The 16,882-nt window shown below is 42.1% G+C and overlaps 1 protein-coding gene across 2 annotated transcripts; it reads right to left on the bottom strand.

Annotated features, from left to right (window-relative positions):
• Positions 1 to 8,318: 8,318 nt before the first annotated feature.
• LOC146258484 (G1/S-specific cyclin-D1) lies at positions 8,319 to 16,334 on the bottom strand. Of its 2 annotated transcripts, none has more exons than XM_084673160.1 (5): positions 15,871 to 16,278; positions 14,499 to 14,714; positions 14,112 to 14,271; positions 11,607 to 11,755; positions 8,319 to 10,850 (listed from the first exon to the last, which is right to left on the bottom strand). In XM_084673160.1, exons 1-5 carry the CDS (start codon positions 16,066 to 16,068, stop codon positions 10,695 to 10,697), a joined length of 879 nt encoding a protein of 292 aa, XP_084529286.1. In that variant the 5' UTR covers positions 16,069 to 16,278; the 3' UTR covers positions 8,319 to 10,694. The 2 variants fall into 2 exon arrangements, 1 of the variants encoding a protein (XP_084529286.1); XR_014729813.1 differs by lacking the exon at positions 8,319 to 10,850 and adding an exon at positions 13,078 to 13,286 and having other exon boundaries at positions 11,615 to 11,755; positions 15,871 to 16,334.
• Positions 16,335 to 16,882: the final 548 nt, after the last annotated feature.

Raw genomic sequence — 16,882 nt, 5'->3', positions numbered from 1 at the left:
AGCTTAGCTAAGTGTTTGCTGCAGCTGGTGTTACTGTAATCCTACGAACAAACGCTTAGTAACTGGAAAGCTTTTACTTTTAATTAACGATATTGAACACAGATGTAAAGTAACTTGTCTTTACTCTAAATATCTTCTCCGTTTACAATTTGAAGTTGTACATCAAGCTTATTGCATCCTCTAGCTTCACGCCTTCGGTTATTATTCAAGCCTACGGTTTTAAAACATACCACTTTGACACACTTGCAAGAACTGATCCGCTGGTTAGATGTAGCATGATCTTATTATTTACGTATAAAAAACTCACCAGGGACAAGGACAACATTGGCAACCCTGCACTATGAATTATCATTTTGATTTCATCTTAAATTAAGTGTCTGAACAGGACTGGGTGTGCAGGCACGCATTATAAGTTTCTCCTCTGTCTTGAACCTGAAACCTAGATTCTATTTAAAAATGTTGCCAGTCTGTTGCCAATGACCAACGGTTGCTACGTTTTTCCAGCAAGTTCAAGTCATCCAGTGTTGTCCTTTTACCTTCAAATTCGTTCAACCCAGACTTAAGCAACTGGTTTTCTGCTCAATTTTCAAATTTTCCTGCAGCTCATCTTTCAGAATGTTTCCCCTTTTTGTTTTGCATTTTTCTTCTTCTTTTCTTCTGTTTTCTGCCTTCATCTTGCACCAGGTTCTTTCAAAAATACCTTTCACAGCGGTACCTTCTAACTGCCAGTACTTTTGCATTTTTCTTATCTTTTCTGTACTTTTCTGCCTTCATCTTGCTGCAGGTCCTTTCTAACATACATTTCAGGCCTTTTGAAACTCCAGCAAATATTTTTTTGCTAAATGTTCACATTTTTATGCATTGTTTCTCTTCTTTCTGATTTTTTTCACTTTGTTTAGTGTTTTTCTTCTCTTTTCTGTCGTTTTATGCCTTCGTCCAGCTCCAGCCCCTATTTAAAATACCTTTTGGTCGCTTTGAAGCTTCAGCTTATAACTGTTCACAATTTTAAGCTTTTTTAGCATGGTCAGCGATCCCCATTCAGGTTTTCAGCATTCTCACTGCTGTTTCGCAGGAACAGCCTTTTCTAGTTATTATTCTTCTTGCCCCCCTAAGGCTCAGTCAATATTTGGACTACATAAACAACGCCAGTGTCAAAATGTTCGTCTTGGTCTCAATTGAGTTGCTTGTATTTGGACTTACGTTCCGTTGCACAGTTTAGGAGGTTACAACGTTTTTGTTGGGACAAAGTGCCTTTGTCGGGACAAAGGGTAACCTGTGCTAGCTACGTCACCACGTCAACACACGTTGGGATACAACGTGATAGAGACTTTCTAGTTCGGAAATTGGAGCTTGGATTAGGAGTGAAAAATACCACCCCCAAAAAATCACAACAATTTGGCTTTGTAGAGTAAGCGATTTCGAGTGGAACTGCAAACTCAGATTTTTGATTTAGGTTGTGACAGTCTTTGAAATTTGAGCGAGTGCAGGTCGCCCTTGAGACCGCCTAGTCTTTTAGGCGGCAGCCATGCTAGAAAGCATCTGTATTTTCATAACAAATTTTATAGTTCTATTTTACTCAAAAAAACTGAAAGAGGGAAATGTTATGACGATATGGGTCAATTCTACCTTTAAATGGACAGCAGTGTTTTAAAGCATTGGCGATTGCGAAGACAGCCAGCGGGTCAGCATAGTTTGTTATTTGTGTAAAACTTGGAATTTGAGTGAGACCGCGTCTTGTTTTGAGCCTCAGAGTCACAGACTCGGCTCGCCCACTGGTGTGTAGTAATAGGCTACAGCACTGTCTTCAATGCCACAGCTATGGCTAAACTTTATTATGTCTTATTATACGTCTGTTTTTAATGCTGTAAAATGCTCCATTCACTTGAATGGGGCTTCCCAACGTTCTGCGGTGAACAATTTCTCATATTTGACAGTTGCTATGCATATTTGACCGCTGTCAAGTAAAGTGGCCTTTTTGCCTCGGATTCACGTCTTTTGTAGCACTCCGCAAATAGTCCGGTAACTTTTCAACCCCAGCGTACTCTGTTGCTTAGCGACGTCAGCTGATTTGAAGCCTAAATAATGTTCAAAGTCTATGAAGTTCAACGTCTTTGGCGAACTATTTCTCTGCTGATCAACAATACGAATGGTAACAAATACATTGTAAAAAGACACACTGTGTTAAGTTATTTGTTGGCAAGTAGCCATGTAATAAGCGGGATAATTTATAGAACGCCGGTCATTATCGGGGAAATAAGGCCCTTCAGGGCGAATCAAAACCCCTCTGCTTTGTGCTGTTCGCCCTGTCGGGTCTACTATACATTATCCCTTACAAAAGAAACATTCTAATTTCCTGCGCTTTCAAACAATCAGTGGAGTGTAGATAGCAACGGCAGCTAGCTTGCCTCTAGCAAACTGCTTTTGAATTAGCCATGTCCCCCTAAATTAATATTGAACTTATTTACGTTTTGGGGGGCCTATTTTCAGTTAGCAGACGGTACTATATTAATCGCAATTCCATCTGAAATACTGCCAGTGACAATGTTGTTACAGTAGCTTGTTTCAAAGGGGGTTCCTTGTTTCAAAGGGTGTTCTGAATGAATTATGCAATATGAGTAGGCTAAATGCTTGAAAATATCACTAGAAGGGAAAATGGACCCACCTGCAACTGAAGCAAGCAAGCAAGCACACCCTACAATGTCCCAGAAATTGTACCCTCTCTAGTTTCAAATTATATCTAGTCAATCTGTTGAAAACAGTGTTGCGTAGACACAATAGATTTATTTGTACGTTTTTATTTCAAGTCTCCACTTTGTTGTTTCAGTGAGTGCTGTTGGCCGTGTTGCGTCTTTGCTCCGCAGCTTCACTTGTTGTAAACCAACCAATCAGCGCGCAGCTCATCTATATATTTATGAGCATACCATAAAAGGAGAAAACCTAGCGTTTTTTCCCAGGAAAATTTCACTGGATGTATCAGGCTGCATAGAACAAGCGAAGCAGGTTCCTGCAGGGGGACGCGAGACCTAGTGCGACTAGCAAATCGTCATCACGTGTCAGGAACACCCTCCTAATAGGGCGGGGTATATAGCAGGGATCCCAGCTCCTGCATCGCTAGTGCGACTCAAACTCTCTCGGCCTCCTGCCGCCTCCACCTCCCCGGCCTCCACCCTTTTGTCTGGTTCTCTTTTTCTTCTTTCTCAGGGGGAATGCTGTTGCTGCTCTCTGCCCGGATGTCGAGACGGTGTCTCAGGAGACGGTGTCTTCGTTGGGTGAGGCAGGGAGCCGCTGCGAGCACAACCATATGCCAAATCAAATATTACAATGATGTATTGTATCTTGTAGAATAAAGTATCGGTCAACAAAACTACTCAGTCCTCCTGCCTGAAACAGCACCAGTGTTGGGTGTAACACGTTACTGTAATTAAATTACTTATCCACTGAAAAAGTAAAGTAAGGGATTACTGTTCATTTTTATGTAATTTAATTACAGTTACTTGTAATGTACTTGTGTTACATACTGTATATTAGTCAAACAGTTCTGTATAAATCAATATTGAATTAAAATCTAAATGTATCGTTTTAGGGTAAAAGTGAAAGCTGCCTCTTTAAAATCGTTAGTTGTAGTGCAGTTGCACAGGAGACAAGTTTTTGCTGCATAAGAGTGGGCTTGAGCAGTTTGAAGTGGAAGATTTCGGACTTGGCTGAAGCAAGTAGCTCTAGCTGTTTTACCAAATGGAAATATTCCAAGTACTTTACCTTTTTGTCACAGGTTGACAAGAACATTAATGTAAAGTGCAAACTATGTCCTGGGAAGAAAAAACTATATGCAGCAACGGCTAGCACAAGTAACCTACTGAAGCACTTCACAAGGCAGCATTGACAAACATTTGAGTGATCCATGTTCATCAGAATCAGAAAGGGTTTTAATGCCATGAAAGTTTGCACGGACAAGGAATTTACTTTGGCATTGGCAGATAACACCTCAGCAACAAAACTTGATTTTACATCGCCAGTGCAGAAAGTGTCTGAAGGTGAGCTTAAAAAAAAAATTGCAAATTAGATTGCAGGAGAAGCTACCACTGCGTACTGAAGAATCCTGTGATGTCATGTTTAACTTAAAGTTGAGCTTTTGTGTTATGCACATATTGTTTGGTAACTAAAGATGAAAGAAGGTTACATGTGTTACTAAAATGTTAAGTATTAGTTGGCTATGTTTTAAAAAGCTAAAAGGCTAAACTGCGACAGTGACCCCCTAATCCTCTGCCAGGAACCTTGGGGTTACCATGGATGATGAGCTCTCTCCCACGGCCCACATTGCTGCAGTCTCCCGGTCATGTAGATTCACCCTCTACAACATCCGGAAGATCAGGAGATACCTGAGCACTCCACCCAGCTGCTGGTCCAAGCACTGGTCCTCTCAAAGTTGAACTACTGCAACTCGCTGCTCGCTGGTCTCCCAGCATGTGCAACCCGCCCTCTTCAGAGGATTCAGAACGCAGCGGCCCGCCTGGTCTACAATCTACCCAGACACTCCCATGTTACCCCGCTCCTCATCTCTCTCCACTGGCTACCTATCAACGCCCGTATCAGATTCAAGACCCTGGTACTGACCTTCCGAGCAGTGAACGGGACGGCACCCGACTACATCAAGTCTCTCTTGCAGCCTTACGCCATCACCCGTCACCTATGGTCTTCTTCAAACAACCGCCTGGTGGTCCCACCGCTCAAGACTGCCCGGTCCCAACACAAGCCCTTCTCCTGCCTGGCCCCCCCAATGGTGGAACCAGCTCCCCACCTCCATCAGGGACACTGACTGTCTCCCCACCTTCAAGAAAAGGCTCAAGACGCACTTGTTTCGGGAGTACAACGGCACTTAGGAATGCTTGATTGGACCTGATGTTAGTTTCCTCCAGGATCACAATGACTCTTATTGAGAGACTTGTTGCTCTTGTAGGTTAGTTATAACAAAGTTAACTCTTGTACTCGCTGTGAAATATTTTACTGTTGATTGTTCTTCTACAGGTACAGTCTTGCACTTTTTGGCGTTCATGTTGTTTTAATTTGTAACTTGTATAACTGCATGCTCTTATGGGAGCAAATAAACATACACTATACATGTTCTGTCAAATCACGCGATAAAAACATTGACGCCGTTAAAATGGGTTCGCGTTAACGCCGTTAATAACGCGTTAAACTGACAGCATTAGTTATTAATATTTGTAAAAAAAAAAAGACATTTTAGTGTATTTGGGATCCAAGGGAAGTCTTGGCACTTGTTTAGTTTTGCACAATGTATGCTTCATGTTTTGGCTGCTTGCAATGTTTGGGACTACCTCGTTGTTATGATCAGTGACCTATGCTCTTTTGTAAAGCTCTCTCTTGGAAGTCGCTTTGGATAAAAGCGTCTGCTAAATGCATAAATGTAAAGTAAATGTAAACTATTCCAAGTTTGACTTGTATTTAATTCTTGATAGACTTTCCTTTCTGTTGTCTATCCAGTCAAGGTTTATAGGGACACCATTTAAACTTAAAAATGTTGACAAACCCCTGAACATCTAGAGTGCTGACTGAAACACTACACTGTAAAAGAAATAGATTTAATTTAAAGATTAAATTACAGTACTTTTTCAGTAAATTATTAGTTTTTTTCTGTATTTCTTAATGACAGGAAATACAGATAGAAAGACAAACTGTCTTTCAGGCAAACTGTGTTATAATTTTACATAAGAATTACAGCCAAATGTTGTTACTTAAAAATACACTAAAATGTCTTCTTTTTTTAAAAACAAATATTAATAACTAATGCTGTCAGTTTAACGCGTTATTAACGGCGTTAACGCGAACCCATTTTAACGGCCTCAATGTTTTTATCGCGTGATTTGACAGAACATGTATAGTGTATGTTTATTTGATCTAGTTAATAGTTACATTTTTGTAAAATGTCTGACCAGTGTCGAACTAGCCGAGCCGGTAGGGGTCCCCTTGCGCTAGCTCTGTAGCATAACGTTCACTCAAACCTAGCTCATTACAGTAACTTTACACATTGTTGTAGGCATAGGCTACTTATTATAGCCTGGCTGCCAGCCCAACTTCTCCCCACCCACAAAAAAATGTGGTCGGGAAGTTGGGTCTGGAGGGTCTCATATTGGGAACAACTATATAAAACCAGGATCTGGGCGGACCAATGAAATTGCCAGGGCGGGCTTTATACGATGATGGACAGATGATCAACAGTAACGTAATCAACAACGTCACGAAATAGCCCTTGGGTTGAAATTCATCGTTTTCAACAAACAACATATTACGTTGCTCTGATTGGTTGTAGGTCTATCCAATTGAGCGAAGAGGCATTTGTTTTACGAGTTTGGTTGAAACACGCCCCATAGTCACTGCCCAATGGAGAGTTTTCAGACTCATATTCTGACAAAAATTATGAGTATGACAATGTCAGGCTAAACTTATCACAAAACGTTTTGATATTTTTCTACTTTCATTTACTTACCAAACAAGCTCCTTCTTTGTGAAGATAAATGACGGTTTAAAAAGTGAACGCCTCTGACTCACGAGTCTCTGGCTCTAGATATGCTTGCAATACAACACCGAATGAGCATAATGAAACGTTCTTCCTGAAACACCCAGTGACGAGCCGCCGCCGCCGAGCCTGCGACGTTTGAAATAGAGCACAGAGATGAGAAGAAATCCGACCATTTGCCGACCATTTGCCGATGCTTATCCGACGTTATGAATAGAACACGACATTTCGGTCTTAAGCCGAGTCGGCCTGACGTATGTGTGCTATCAGGGTAGCCTACTGTCAACTTTCAATTCAGACGAAATGTCTTCATACTGCCTACTAACAACAGCGTTTAAATGTGGCCTGTGTTTTCTATGTTCAACCTACAAAACTGTTATTGTATGCCATTCTTGTGGTGTAAACAGACATAATGTTGCATAACCATAACAATATTGTGATTATCAGTTAATTAATTTTCGTCTTTGCTCCGGCTACGCCTGTCAACAATCTATGATCACGCCTTAACATGTCACTTAACATAATATAGTAATTATCATCAGGTTTATCATAAGGTTAGGGTAAGAAAAAAAAACTTTAAACTTTAAAACCATGGGAATAAAATCTACAAACAATATTTCATGTGTGTGCCAACCATTTGCAAAATTGGCTACAGCATGGCAGGCAACTGTAGATTATCAAGCATTTTCTCAGTGTGCTCAGACAGCTTCAGGTAAATCGGCTATCGGCTAATGTTCCCTTTTGTGCTTGTGCGCCCTGGTCATACCCGCGAGCACAGTTCCAAGCAACTTTTGTTGACGTAAGCAAATAAATGGGGTGCTAGTTTACCCATTTCTGATTGATTTCAGATTTAGCAAAAATATGCAAAAAATCTTCTATGAAAAAGCTAGTCATAGGTTTGAGACTGGACTTTTTGGGGGGGAGATAGTTTGGGATATGTTGACTTGAGTTAATTGAATGAGTCGGGTACCTTATCGGACATGCAATTCCACCAACATCCACCAGGGCCTTTGCCTCAAACCGAGGAGTGGGACTTTGATGGGTGGGCCACCCCCTGATGGGGTGGGGTATGGGCCCCTGATATAATTTGGATGTCATTTGGAGCCAGAGCCAAGCTTGGGGAGGAATTCGATACCACGGCTCCACCACCCGACCAGTACTGCGCAAACTCTGGCTCCAAATGACCTCACCCGTGCAAGATGGCAGCACCCCTATCTGGGGTATTTTGGCTTCAGAATTTGTCTTGGGAGGTCCTGTGCATGGCCTTATTGTGTCGTATTGTCTGTTTGTATTGTATCGTGGTGTCTGTACATGGTGTCTGTAATTGTAATTATTGTTAATATGGGAGCTGTGAGAGACACCTGAATTTCCCCACGGGATTAATAAGGTATATATCTATCTATCATTTTTTGTACACGAGTCGTCCATTCTTCTTACAATCTATGGTAGAAACACCTGCACACGTTTCTGCGCCCATTTTCCTGCGTGCGTACCTTCCAGGCCCATAGACGGGGGGGGGGTTTGGGTAGTTCAAACGGCATCCCCCCCACCCCCCTCACTGCCGAAGGTCCAGAATTTAAATTTTATTTAAATCTGTTTTTGTTTTTTTTAAACAACGTAAATACAAAGTGAGTGAGAAAAACTGCAAAAAGGTCAACTTTTGGAACAGAAGAATGCCTTCGTACATTTGGGAACTGCCTTTACAGGCTCCTGGATATCAGATTGTCTTTATTTGTTACAATGCAAATTATTTATAATGTGATGGAATGATAAAGAAATATTTGGATTTCTTTTTTCCATTTTATTGTGCAGGAAATACACGGTTGAAAAAATGTGTCCTGTGTGTGGTCATGTTGATTGGACATGAGGTACATTGGAATTGGAACTGTGTTATAACAATCATTAAAAGAAAACAGTCTATGGCTTCATAGGTAAACCTGCCATTTACAAAGTCCATCATATCTGTTATCAATTTGTACAAAAGCTTTATAAATATATATAAGGGCCGTCAATGGCCTAATTGAGTGGCTTGTTTCTTTTAATGAAACAGCTTAAAAATCAAGGATGTTACCGCACCACTTTAAATCAATGTTTTATATTGTAACTCCCTGCAAGGCCCATTAGGACAACGGTAAATGCATTTAATCATTTTTCTTATATATCCAGAACTGGTTAGGAACTGGACAGACTAAAAACAAATAAAATAACAAGAAACTTAGTCAGAATTGAAGTCAAACTTGGATGAAATGAACAGAGAATAGAGTGAGGTATAGTGTAAACAAAATCAGGAACTCTATTTTTCTTTTTTTGGAATAGAGCAGAAATCACATAATGAAAGAAAAAAATGTAAGAAAAAAAAATAGATCACATACACTACAAAACAGTGACGATGTCAATAATATCATAATTTTCTATGAGAAAATGTAATCCTATTACATGGCAGTATATTCACATTTTTATAATAAAAAACAATATACACAACATAGCAGCAAACACTTTGATAAGAGGAAAAAAGCATTGTTTTCTTTTCTTGTTGTTTTAATTTAGTCATCAAACATTACTGGGAAATCCTCCATAGCAGCTTATATAGTGTCTGAGGAGTGTTTCTCTCGTCCATCTCTTCTCACTGTACAGTTACAACTTTGATTCTGCAGTCCCTCACATACCCTCACTCCCCTCCCCCCATTCCCTTCCCGTCTGCAAGCCTTGCTTCAGCAACTTAAGTTAGCTCTTCCAGCTCCATTATCTGCTGATCACCAACAATAACACAACATTTTTTTTTGAATTTGTGCAAAATAATCTAAAAGCCATTTCATTTCTTTCTTATGGATGATTTCAAACTCGTAAATTTTTTACACAGATGACCTTTCATTTATCAATTTTTTTCCTCCCTCAACATTCAGTGAGCAAATGAAATACAATCAATAGCGTGTTCTTGTATGTCTGGTAGCAGGATTGTGATCAGGGGCTTAAACAGTGTCACTGACTAGAGTGTCAGCAATCCTATATTTACCACGGACCTTAGCCTTACATAATCAGTTTATCAACTGGCCTGGAAAACTAAAAGAATATTCTGTAATAAATAGTATTCATCTATATATCACTAGGAATTACATAACTATCAAAAGCTTCGGATGCTGTGTGTGAATGTCTAATACCGATACCAAGGCAGCAATTGTGAACTATCAGACTACGATGAAGTATGGCACCTTTAACTGTGTCCACTGTCAGCAGCGCACCTTAAACCCCTTAGGTGAGAACATCTGAACTTACAATTATTTTCCCAGAATACACAACGTTTTATACTCCAGTTCAACATTACGGATGTGTCAGTCAATGTTCCCAAACCATTCCATCCTGTATGTTCACTGCCAGTGTGGTTTTCATAATAGTCAGTAAGGAGCTAGTGCCCCAAAGTGCTTTTTTTGTTGGTGGTGAGTAACAACAGGATAAATATTTTGGACCAAGTTATCTTAAGTATAGTATAACGGTCAGATCATTTCTCAGAGACGGCAGAATGCTTTTTAGTTTTTCAGCAAATATTTAGTAGTTTCTTGTTGATTAGCTCCACTTCTAACAGTGTGATAGGACCCATCACCATTCAGATTTATGAGGGAACTAGCTAAGTATGCTAAAAAACTAGATCATGCAGTCTCCATTTCCAATGATTGGGAGGTTAAAGAAGTGATTTTAAACAAAGCTTAAGAATTATATTTCAGAGATTGTTTCAAACAAACTATTGTGTTCCCTTCCAAACAGCAACACTAAACAGGGACAATAATTTATTATTCTACAGTTTGTGTCTATCTCTCGGTCTCGTGTCGTATCTCTGCTAGCATCGGTCGCTCACACATACAGTACTACATATTTAGTCTCTTTTTCAAGTTTGTCTTGTCAACAGGAAGAGTAGCTGGGCCTAGTTCATCATGCTGCCTCAGTCTAGCCAATGGGGAGGCAGGAAGCAAGTGTAGGGATGCGACGAGCACACAAACACTTATCACACTCCAGATAATCAGGCCACACACACACTCAGAAGCACGTCAGGAACAGGAAGATAGACAGGCGACAGACTGCAGTGCGTCGTCAGCACCAGTCTATGCCTCCTCTTTCCACAGCTCGTCTCATTGGCTCACCCCCAGCGACAGATAGACCAATCGTCCAATCAGATGTTGATGTCCCTCATGTCGGTCGGTGTGCAGGAGAGGTCCACCTCCTCCTCCATGCTCTTGGTTTCAGTGGAGACAGCTTGTTGTTGAGCCTGGCGGAGGCTGGTCTCTAGGAGGGACTCTATCTGCTCCTGGCAGGCCCTGAGACAGTCCTGGGGGTGGGGGGTGGGAGTTAGCAATGATGATCACTCAAGCTGGAATCGGTCAGTAGTCCAGGTGAGAACGTTTTGGTTGTGGGGATGTGTGTGTGTGCACTTGGGGTCTGTAGGGGTATTTATGTTGTGTGTGTGTGTGTGTGTGGGGGGGGGGGGGTAGAAAGCAGACTACTCATTCAATTTTGTTTTACATTAGCATCAAGGAGACCAGTAGAAAATAAAGATAAACAAAAGTACTAAAAAGAGTATCTGGCTAATAATTATATAGCATATAGCATATATATTTAGCCATATCTACATAACAAGTCCAAACAAAGTGTTTTGTTGAATGTGAGCCTGAAGGTAGTAAAAGTAAATGTAAACGTAACCATGGTCCCTCCATTCTTTCTCTCCCCCCTCCCATCTCTCTCAGACTCCAGTAGAACTTTGCCACCAACCACAAAAGAGACAAAAGAGAAGTTTGTCACGTTGTCGTCACATCACTGACATCACAGAGCCATGCTGGGTCTTCACTCTCATTTTCTGTTCCATTCAAGAAGAGTTTATGACTAGACTACCTACTGATTTACAAGGCTGCAGTCTCATTCTCTCCCCATCTTTTGTTCTTTCTCTATCTCTCTCCTCCTTATATCTCATCAATAGTCAGATGAGCAGATGATAAAGTGTCAGTGCTGGGCTGGGGCAGTGATGCGGTACAGTCTTGCCACTTGGAGGAAGGAAATAAGTGCTGCCACTTCCTGTCATGTGACTTACCGGGTCACTGCGGATGACTTGGGCCAGCAAGTCAGTGAGTTTCTGTGATGACATAGCATCATCCATGCTTTTGAGATGGAGCCCCTGTATGGCTGCAGCCACACTTCCTGCAGCAATCATGGATGGAGGGTTGGCAATGAATTTTACATCTAGATGGGAAAGACAAAGAGGGGAAGAGAGACAAAGAGGTTAGAGGGTAAATTCCTGCAGCAAAGTATTTCATCCACAAACTATTAATGCAGGCCGCTGGTTAATAGAGGAGCTTACTGCAGCAAAAGCTTCTCTCAGACCACACACTGCATGGGGCAGGACACACGGGGAAGGCAGACAGAGAGAAGGATGACAAATGTCAATGTCCCCCATTTTTTCCTCTGCTCCAACAGTGAGAGGGAGCTGAGGGAGGAAGGAAAGCCGAGAAAAGGAGAGGACGGCGTGAGGAGAGGATATGGAGGAATGGTGGGGCTGTAGGGGGCATAAGGGAAGGGAGAGGAGGAGAAGGGGGTGGGGTTGGGGACCGTTTTAAGTGGCATAATTAAGAGGGGGGGGGGGGGTGCAGGGGCAGGATTTGACAGACTTAGAGGCATTCTGAAGTGACACCATGCTGTCATGTGGCAGGATGCCCTGTTTAGGAGCTACGCTGTAGGTCTGCGCCAGACAGCGCTCCCTCTGTTCACCCCCACCCCCATCTGTCTCCCTGGTTCATTCTATCACTTCCCCCACATGTGATGTTCCATTCTGTTACGTGCTAGAACTACTGGACAATCAGCATAAAGAAAGACAGAGTGAGAGAGAGGGAAGGAGAGAGAGGGAAAGAGAGAGAGGGCCCCCTTTTCATTTATAAGCAACCCATAGAATGTAGATGAGGTCTCTCTGTAGCAGTGCCCCCCTGCAGTCTCCCAGCACCATAAATCACCATTCAGATTCCAGTGGTACAACCTCCCTCTGCAGAGATCATTTCTCACTTCCTCTTTTCAAGTGGTTCAAGGGACAATAAATCTACTCTGGGGCACTCTCTCTGTCTAAAACACACATGCGCGCACACACACACACACACACACACAGGAGGAGGTGGATCAATCAGGTACATTGTCTGTGAAACAACAGCGGTTTAATGACTATGCCATGCCCTTCATGCCCAGTAGTCTTACAGACAGAAAGTCATGAAAGCCGATTTATACTTCTCCGACTCCTTTACGGACAGACGCATGCACGAAGCTCGACGGATTGGTTGAATTTATACTACTCCGACGGCTCTGCGTGCTGAAAGCAATTCACCGTCAGAACAGTAGATGGCGCGGCACTGCAACGCTAGCTAGGTTATCGAAAAGTCGGAGCAAATTTACAAATTAGCAGTTTCATCAATAAAATAAGCACATTCTTAGCAACTACACTGCCCATTTCTCATCACATTTTACTTCAGATGCTGATTTACATGTACTGTTTAGCTGAAATATGAATTGTAAAAACTTACAACAATGGTGGTCAAAGGATTCTGTTCTCTTGTTGGTCACGGCAACCCCGCCCCTGATGCAAGCGGTTCTTAATACGGACCAATCACAGCCAAGGGGTATCCGTAAAATGACGGACGGATAGTCAGGAAAATCAGGAGGTGCACGTAGAGCTCTCCGAGGGGTTCGGAGAGGGCACGGAGAGGGAGTTCCTTGACAGAGAAGGCAATCCCTGTGTGCGTGTCCGTAAAAACGCAGAAGTATAAATTGGCCTTAAGTCTACAAACTCAGAGAACAGAAAGTACCTCTCAAAGCCAGTTTAAAGGAGAGATCCTCTAAGATCAGACAATCTGACAACTTCTTAACAGGTTGGAACTGGCTAAATGCCTCTACGCTTCCTTCAGACAATAGATAATAATACTCACTTTAGAACTTTAAACAATGAGCATCCTGATTCCTAAACCTCCTCTCATGGTCTCAATCTTTAACCACCAGAACGTTTATAAAGTAGGGGGTAAAGAGAAAGAGAACATTTGAAAGAAAGAGAAAGGCAAAAGTGAGATGGAAAAGGAGAGAAAAAGAATGAGAGACAGAAAGACAGAGGTTTGATCTGTAGCAGGTTCAGCTTTGAGCCCAGGCCCATTCATTCACTCGCTTCAAACAACACAGTTTTCTCCCTGAACTGGCACAGGACAAAGCCACTTCCTCCCACACCAATCAACTTTGTTTCTGGGATAGGTGGTATATGTAGTACCTAGAGAGCAGGAATACTCCCAAATATCACCTTGAGGAAAACTCCCTACTCTCTGGCTGCCATTGTGATAGCAAAGAGGGGAGCTGAAGGCATTTCTGCACACCACTAGACAGAACATGCAACCACTGAGTTGGCTGCCAAGTGTTATTCTCTGTGTAACACTGAAATTGTCTTTTCATCAAAACATCACAACTACAGCCACCCCCCCCCCCCCCCACCACCACCACCACCACCACCACCACCACCACCACCACCACCACCACCACACACACACACACACACACAGTGACAGGCGCTGTATACCTGTTGCGCAAAGAGCCACGAAGGTCTGGGTATGCTTCAGCAGTGTCTGTCTGGAGGCCGGCTGGATAGGCAACTTAGACAGGAAATGCTCAATGAAATCATGAGGAGTCACTGACGCTAGATCCCATTTCAGTTTGTTCAACACAAGCAGTTCCATTTGCTGTGAGGAAGTGGGAGGAAGGAAGATAGACACAGGATTTGTTGAGTTTGATCTTTGGACATTAGGAGCAACAACACAACCACTAGAGGACGATCAAGAGCTTTGGCCTTTAGTTTGTCCATATTGGGAATATATCATTAATATGAAATGGGTTTGTGCCCATGAAAATACACTATTGTCTACGTTTGCTTTAGGCCTAAATTACATTAGACAGACAGGCAAATTACCAATATTTCGCTGGGTCGGACGGAGTTGTCGGTGTATATACAAAGCTTCTCTGCAGTCAGAGGGACGGTCTCCTTCAGTTTAGACGCCAAAAACATGCAGGTAGCTCCTAATAACTGTAGCCTGGTCTTCTTTGTGGGTTCAACAGATAAAAACCTGTCCAAATAATTCATAGCTAGCGGAAAAACTTCCTCTTCGCATTTTTGCTCCTCGCAAACCTGTGATCAAAAGCGAAGTATCAGTCTACACAACTAGAAAGCAGTTTAGATTTTCACAAATTAATAGGCCTAGAAATAAATATGATGCACATTTGAAAAAGAAACTCTAGAAATAAATTATTCCATTGATTGTTGAATTACATTACTCTCCTGCACATAGCCTAAAGGTAGCGTGAAGCGCGTGGCTTTCAAAGATGCCTTGGTCAACTCGTGGTTTAAGAAATTATACATTTCAAAAATGTTTAGCAATATGGCAATTGCATGTAAACATTCTAAATTACAAACTGTATAAAGTAGCATTATCATTTGTAGTCTTCAATCAATAATAGGACTAATAATAGCCTATAATGAACTCGGCTATGCCTACTTAAAACCCAGCAAATTATGAGCATTGTGCGACGTGTAGCCTATAGCCTATAGGCTACTCGCAATTTCAAAAATTGAAATAAATTAGAATCACCAACAAATCCATAAACTCTTTGTCACCCAAATGTTCAGATACAACCGCCCTTTGATAATGGATACGTTTATTACAATATATCGTAACAGATTGGGGTTATTAAGCTATTTTGAAAGGCTAGCCTACCCTTGAAAATCCGCATGCACTTTGATTGTTTACCCGATCTTGCTGGACAAACCCCTACCTTCTGTTGTTTGTGTTCAATTTAAGTTGGATAGCCTAAACATTCGATTGCAGCTTTCATATCGAAAGCAACAATGACATGATTCCAAGAGTTTATAAAACACCTATTGGCTATTTCTCAACCACAATAAAACAAAGATGGCGCACTGGGGACTGACGTAGCACCTATACGTTCACATTAACTAAAAAAATGTTGAATTAAATGTAACCACGTTATTTGCATCGTAATATTTAAGGGCAGATGTAGGCTAATCTTCTGTAGACCTATAGGCCTATGCATAGGGAACATAGAGTCGACATGGGCAACATCATCTTGTTCAAAAAACAACCTACGCTTGATCAATAATTGCAATAAATACTTTTTTGATCGATTTAAACGACAAACACAAGCAGTCAGCACACCTTACATGGCAATTACTTATGATTTTAGGCCTGTAGGCTAAATAGATCACGTTCAGAGATCTGCATGGTCAGGCTAAGCTGTTTCCGAGTCACAGAACACTGCGCACGAACCTCCAGCATCCACGTTGAGACTATTCGCCTCATGTAAGGAGCGATTTCTTTCTGAACACATTTGAAGTAGTTCGTTGCTGGGAGATAATTGTCTTCCGCTTTCAACATGGTCTGTAAAACTCTGTCATTCAACAAGTTAGAATCTTGGTAGGCTCTCCGGATGGTCTCCACCTCGCAGCAAATAAGCTGGTGTTCCATTCCTTCAGCAGTCACTTGATGTGTGTGTGGAGAGACTTGAACAAGTGAACGTTTCCTTTCCCAAGTTTCCCTAAGTTCCGCGGATGCTGACTGCTGCTCGCGACTGACTGCTGTTCGAGCTCTCTGGAGGCTGCTAAACGTCGCTCCCCCAAATAAGACACCCCCTCGGAGCAGTGAGCAATGACGTGACTGTTGTTCACGGAGATCAAAGCAGCGCGTCAACCGAAAGGGAGAGGGAGGCGGGGGCATCGTTCGCTGAAGAGGGCAAGTTAAGCGCGATACCTCATTGAGTTTCCCTCGCCTGAGTATTGCGTCGATTCCAGTCTATTGGAGGTGGGAGGTCCGGGCCTGTTGACCTGAATGCAGCTACCGAGGGAAACCGAAGGGGGCAGCAGAGATGTTTGGTTCGAAGATTGGGGGCAGGACCATTACTGCAATTGTATGGTTTGTATGGGTGGCCTTTTAGATTCAGCCAACCTCGTAACAAAAATAGTTTGGTCTTCTTCTCTTTATTATGTGTATGAGTAAGACTGTTGCACAGCAAGTATCGTATCTTGCTGTGGTGTACTAGCAGCATTATACATTTAAGCAATTCAAGGCAGTGGCGGTTCTAGACACATTTTACTGGGGGGGGGCCAAGGGGGGGGGGGGCAGTGTTTAATCAGAGGGGCACATAAAAATTACGGAAACAAATGATATTTAAACATTAAATACTTTAATTTAGCTTTACATTAAAATCATACAAACGGCTGTGGCTCTCCCTGTTCCTGCTCCTTAGCTGTCAATACCTTGATATGTTTCTCACTTTTTTTAT

This window comes from Hypomesus nipponensis, chromosome 14 (genome assembly GCF_054491055.1).
Source record: "Hypomesus nipponensis isolate SF chromosome 14, ASM5449105v1, whole genome shotgun sequence".
In the NCBI taxonomy this organism is placed as follows: domain Eukaryota; kingdom Metazoa; phylum Chordata; class Actinopteri; order Osmeriformes; family Osmeridae; genus Hypomesus; species Hypomesus nipponensis.
This window is presented reverse-complemented; position numbering and strand designations above follow the sequence as displayed.

What these genes read in the sequence shown, in the direction of transcription:
- LOC146258484 (XM_084673160.1), bottom strand. Translation starts at nt 16,068, where the DNA reads ATGGAACACCAGCTTATTTGCTGCGAGGTGGAGACCATCCGGAGAGCC. An exon ending in TCTCAACGTGGATGCTGGAG is followed by an intron (nt 14,715 to 15,870) that starts GTTCGTGCGCAG and finishes TTTTGATCACAG; the next exon opens with GTTTGCGAGGAGCAAAAATG. An exon ending in TCCGACCCAGCGAAATATTG is followed by an intron (nt 14,272 to 14,498) that starts GTAATTTGCCTG and finishes ACTTCCTCACAG; the next exon opens with CAAATGGAACTGCTTGTGTT.